General features: G+C 40.0%; 1 protein-coding gene across 1 annotated transcript in view; it reads right to left on the bottom strand.

Moving 5' to 3' along the window:
* Positions 1-421: 421 nt before the first annotated feature.
* Tram1 (translocation associated membrane protein 1) overlaps positions 422-6,000 on the bottom strand; it is a 43,053-nt gene continuing 37,474 nt past the window's right edge. Inside the window, 1 exon segment of the mRNA XM_005392105.2 lies at positions 422-1,955. Within this exon segment, the coding sequence (XP_005392162.1) occupies positions 1,882-1,955 (74 nt within the window). The 3' untranslated portion in view covers positions 422-1,881.

The following is a 6,000-nucleotide window of genomic DNA, read 5'->3' as shown; positions in this document are numbered from 1 at the left end:
GGCCCACAATTTACAATTACAGTTGCGTGCATGTGTGTGCCTCGTAAGTTCTAACCATATACAAAGGGATTTTTCTGTTTCCTAAACCCTTAGTGTATGTATGCTGTAGAATACAAGTGCTTTAAGAAATTCAATGAAAAAAGGATTCCACAGTCCAATGAGGTGGGAAATCCTATTATTCCCCCACTGACAGTATTTCTGGAGTATACCGAAGCATAATGGCATATTAAGGACAAGCCCATCCAATTAACAAACACCTTAATCCAATGGTCCCCAAATTTATTCCGTTACCAACTCTCCCTCAGGAGCCCTCATAAATATTCTATGGAATTAATAATCTTTTCCTAATGGGACATTTTAATGAAATTATACACTAAAAACTGCATAAACACTAAGAAAGAAGGACTCATCCAGGAAGCAGTTTGTGAAAGTAAAAATTTTTATTCTGATTTTTTTTCTCAATGTATAGTTCAATATAATGCCAGTTTTTAATGGCAAAAATTTGGTTCCACTGAAACTCCATAAATGCTACAGAGAGCTACTACTTTTTCCAGGAAGTAGGTAAACAGCTGGAAAGAGAAAGCACACTTTCTAGCAGCATGGCAACTTAAACTACAGACCTCAGAGATCTGCAACTTTTACACTAAAAATGGCACGACATTTATCAGCTGGTGACAGAAGTGAGAGATGGGGAACAAGACATGCACACCGAAGGTGCACTATACACCCTATAAAGACAGACAAACCAAGCATATCTGTAAGGGTTTTAAAGGATAACTGTAGAAAAGGGAACCAAATATTTTACTCAAATGTTTTTTAGAGCCTCTCTGTAGAGATACAAATATATATATATATTTATCCAAAAATATGTTTTATACAGATAAATGTTTCTCAATTAAAGATGGGACCAAAGCTAGTTATAACATAAAGCAGTCTTTTGTAAGACTATCCACCTGAATTTTCAATTTCTTTAAAGTTAGTGCATTAGTTTTCCAAATATAATTACCTGACATCTTTTTATAAATCAAATAGGCATTGTCTTTTAAAAGGGTGTGCAGGGTATGTCTAAGATGCTGTGCGTATCAAACTTATGACAAGCCCCCAGTAAGAATCGTTATTAATAAACATATCAAAAAGGGCTATTTAACTTGGATTTTCCTCTTCATAGTAAATGTTTTGTGACCAATTTACAAGTATTGAAAATGCACAAGAAGGATTTTACTCCACAAGTACTTTTATGTTAACAAGGTATTTTGATCTTCTATATATGGCAATAAATCTTCACAGGTTGTAACTATCAGTATGTAGGGGGACTGCCACTAACAATCACCATGTATAAAATAAAGCACACAATTATTTTGGTGATTTTACAAACTGTTTTTTCCAGGTGTAAAGGCTACAAAAATTCCTAAAATAGAGAACACTGAAAACATACTAAAGTTTGACATCTGACTTTGTAGTATTTTCATTTTACCCTGAAAGAGAACTAAAAAATTGTGACCTTGTTGGAACAGGTCACCTTGCTAATATAAAAAATTGGTGAGTGTAAGAAATTGTTTCACTGATATGTGGGATATCTGCAAATAGATCTTTCACCCCTCCAAATCCTTAGAAAAATGTTCAAAGATTAAAAAACAAATACAACACGTGGTGGCCCTCGACTATCCCGCAGGCGGGTAGCTCAGTCTAAGCTAGAGTGCTTTCCTCATTCACAGCAATCGCCCTCCCTCCAATGCCCTTTTAAAAAATGCATGAAACAGTACAGTAGCAAGAATCAAAGAGCACAAACTGTATTTTCAAGAACAGAAAAATCTCTAGTGCTGAAAGACATAGTAAAAAGCAGATTTCTTTGGGGACATTGATCAACTAGTTGATAATTCATTATGAAGATTTTTCTTTTCTATTACGAGGAGAGTCTGCTCCATTTGATGTTACTGTTCCATTCACACCGTTTTCTGAAAAGAGAAAATTATCAGTGTTACTCTCTTAAGTAAATGCAGATAATAACTTTTGTACATAAAGGTACCTTAAGAAAACAATTTTTGGGGCTGGGAATATAGCTCAGTGGCATAAACACCTGCCTGGCAAGTGCAAGGTTCTGAGTTCAATTCCTGGTACCAAAGAAAAACAGAAGCCTGAAAAAAAAGGAAAACATTTTTTTTTGGCTTGATACAGGGTCTCGCTGTGTAGTGCAGGCTGGCCTTGAATTCAAGATATAGCCCAGGCTGGCCTCGAACTCACAGCAATCTTCCTGCCTCAGCCTCTCAAGTGCTGGGATTACAGGTGTGAGCCACCAGGCCTGGCCTTCAGAAAAAAAAAACTGAAAGTCCGGTAGACACTCAAGTAAAACTCATTAAATCTACTCAGATTTAATCAATCACAAAACCTGGTTAACGTTGAACAGGATGAACTGAAAACAGCAAATACCACTGAAAGTGGAAAAAAGTGACAGAAAATTATTTTTAAAAATTACAAGAATTGGCTGGGCACAGTGGCGCACGCTTGTAATTCCAGCACTCAGGAGACTGACGCAGGAAGATCACTTCAATTTCGAGGCTTGCCTAGGCTTCACAGTGTAGTGCTATCTACAAACCAACCAACCAACAAACACAAAAAACAACAAAGCCCCAAGAATTTAAAAATCGTAAGAGTAGTTTTAGTAGAAATAGGAATCTTTTCTCATGGAACCTCAAAGTCTTTGGATGGGGACACTTCTTTACAACAAATTAAACAGAATGCAACTTGAGAAGATGTTTCAGAGTTATCACGGCTTTTTCTTGTAGTTCCAGGCAATTAAACCCAGGGGTGCTCCACCACGGAGTGAGGACATGTCCAGTCCTTTCTGTTTTTTAAATTTTGAGACAGGGTCACGGTAAGTTGCCCAGATGGGATTTGAACTTGCGCTCCTCCTGTCTCACATCCCTCCATGCTCAGAGTATGGAGGTGTGTCACGGTGCCTGGCTTGTGGCCTCCTCTGAAAAGCCGGTGTATAGTAACTCATGTCTGACTAGCCCTCTCTCCAAAAATGGCCATACACGTTGAACACAAAAACGGGTGTTTCATGGCTCTGGAAAACAAGATGGCACCCAGGACCTGATGTGTCAAGGCTCTAGAAGGGAAGGACATGAACCAAGGTGAGTGACGGCATTAGCGCCTCCTTTCTTGAGGCAGTCCCAGCACTCGATGCCCCACTCGCAGATTCAGAAACTGAGAGCACAGCAGAGCGGCAGCCTGGGGCCGAGTTCAGGCAGAGCAAGTGGCCGAGACGCAGCAGAATCCCAGTGAGAGAGGGCTTGGCGGAAAAGAAACCCACATTCTGTATGCGTTTCTTCCTCAACGTGTTTGCCAATATTAAACCACGTATGCACCAAAGAAGACAGAAATCACACGGAAGACAGTTCCTACAAAGCCTCAAAGTTAAACAGAATCGTAAGTCTCACACTGACAGGGAGCTAAAAATCTGATTTCAAGGCCTATCGAGGGTCTAAAGATCATCTCCAAGATAAATAACAAAACAGCAAACTAGCTGGGCATGGTAATCCCAGCCCTCGGGAGGCTGGGGAGGAAGGATCTGCTGTGAGTTTGAGGCCATCCTGGGCTACAAAGTGAGCTCAAGGCCAGCCTGAACTGCATAGCAAAACCCTGTCTCAAAAAGACAAAAAACAGAACAAAACCCTAGCAGATTAAATCCAGAGAAAGGGAAAGGATAAAAATCAATGCTACAGAAAAGATATAACTAATAAAATCAACAACAAAAAAGACAAATATTAGGTTTTTTGTTTGTTTTTGCAGTGTTGGGATTAAACCTAGGCCTTCACAAGTGCCAGGGAGACCGTACACCCCCGAGCTACGTGCCATCCCTCAAATCTGGTTCTGGCTGATGAAGAAACAAGAGGACGAGCCTAAGTTACTAACATAGGAAACGAAAGCTGAAATCACTACTGATCTACAGGCATTAGTAACGGGGTAATAGGAGTAATTTCAGGTCAATATATTCATAAATTTATACAAAATAGAAAAATTCCTTGAAAAAACACAATTTACTAGCAGCTAATTAAAAAATCTTAGCAATCTTATGTTTTTTAAAGAACACGAATGGCTTCCCTGTCAAATTCTTCCGAACATTTAAAGCAGCAATGATGCTGATACTGCACGAAGGACACATCTGTGAGGCCAGCATAACGCTGACAGCAAAACCCGAGCGGTATCACACACACAAAAAGGCTAATGACGGGCCGGTGCTCTACATAACACAGACGCACAGATCCTAAGAAAGTATTTAAAAACCAGGGCCTGCATGGTGAGCTGTATCCCGAGTCCTTTTATTATTTTTGAGACAGGGTCCCGCTAAGTGCCCAGGCTGGGCTCACACCTGTAGTGCTCCTGCCTCCGTGTCCCAGAGTGCTGGGGTCACAGGTGTATTTGAGGTCAGCATGGGCAATTGAAAGACAGTCTTTAAGACAAAAAAAAAGTACTGGGGAGGCAGAGTGCTTGCCTAGCATGTGTGAGGCTCTGGGCTCCATCTCCAAACTGGGGGAGAAAAATGTAATCCAGTTATGACGAAAATTTACAGTAAATGAAGCATAAAAGAGAACTTCTGTCACAGAATAAAAGGCATCTACAAAACCCGTTTCTTTTGGTTGGTGCAGGGCTGGTACAGGGGATTGAACCCAGGACCTTTCACATGGCCAGGGCAAGCACTCCAACACGGCACCACATCCCCTAGGCCCAGAACAGTCTTAAGGTGAAACAGTGAAAGGTCTCTCCTTTATACGACAAACAAGACATGGAGATCCCATTTCTTCAGGTATTATGGTGTGGTCCTAGCTAATAGTGTAGTACAGCACAGGAAAGAAAAGGTATAGTACTTGGGAGATGATATGATTGTACACTTGAGCATAAACTTTAGAACAAATTAAGAAGGTTCCTTAATATGAGAACGTATCTTAAAGAAAATCAATGGCATTTCTACATAACAAATAATTAAAACTTTTTAAAAACACATATATTAACTTAAAATATCAGATACCTTATAATAAACCTTAGAATAAATCTTTATACAAAACCCTATAAAATAATGCCTTCAAGAATTCTTCCAGGGGCTGGGGATTTAGCTCCATGGCACAGCGCCTGCCTGGCAAGTGCAAGGTTGTGAGTTCGATTCTCGGTACCGGAAAAAAATATCAAAACCAAAACCAAAACCAACAACAAAAAAAGAATTCTTCCAAAAAATAGAAAAGGAGGAAATATACCTTAGATCAGTGGTGGCAAACCTATGGGATGTGTGTTGCAGTGGGCTGTTTGCTACCGCTGAAAGCTAACAAAGGTTAACTGTCACTGCTCTAGGTCATTCTATGAGGCCAGTATCACCTTGATATCCAAACCAGACTAGGACATTGCAATAGAAAACACACACAATATCCTTTAATACACACATAAAAATCCTCAACAGAATCCAAGCAAGCCAAACCTAGAAACATAAAAACAGCTACACACCATGACCAAGTGGGGTTTAGTTCAAGAAAGCAATGTCAGTTACCTGTAAAACAATAAATGTCATCTATGATACCAACAGAAAGAGAACAAACCCACAAGACCATTTCAACAGACGCAGACAAAAACTGACAAAATCGATTATCTCTTCGTGATAAAAACATTAACAGGGCTAGGAGAGTAGCTCAGTGGCAGACCACTTGTCCTATGTGCAGAGTTTGCTCCCCAAATCCGCGAAAGCAAAACAAACAAAAAAGCAACTCCCCCCCAAAACCATCCCAGCACACACACACAAACATAAACGAACGAGGGACAGAAAGGTGATTTCTCTTCCTGAGGAAACACACAGCTAACATCATAGTTCATGGTAAGATCAGACGCTGAACCCCTAAGATCAAGAACAAAATAAGGCTATTCTAGTCAACACCAGTTTAGAGGTTCTAATCGGGGTAATTCAGCAAGAAAATGCAGCAGAAGGCAAATAAGGTTGTACATGAAGAAGTGGAA

The sequence above is a fragment of the Chinchilla lanigera genome, unplaced genomic scaffold, assembly GCF_000276665.1.
Source record: "Chinchilla lanigera isolate Chin_1 unplaced genomic scaffold, ChiLan1.0 scaffold00043, whole genome shotgun sequence".
Classification (NCBI taxonomy): domain Eukaryota; kingdom Metazoa; phylum Chordata; class Mammalia; order Rodentia; family Chinchillidae; genus Chinchilla; species Chinchilla lanigera.
This window is presented reverse-complemented; position numbering and strand designations above follow the sequence as displayed.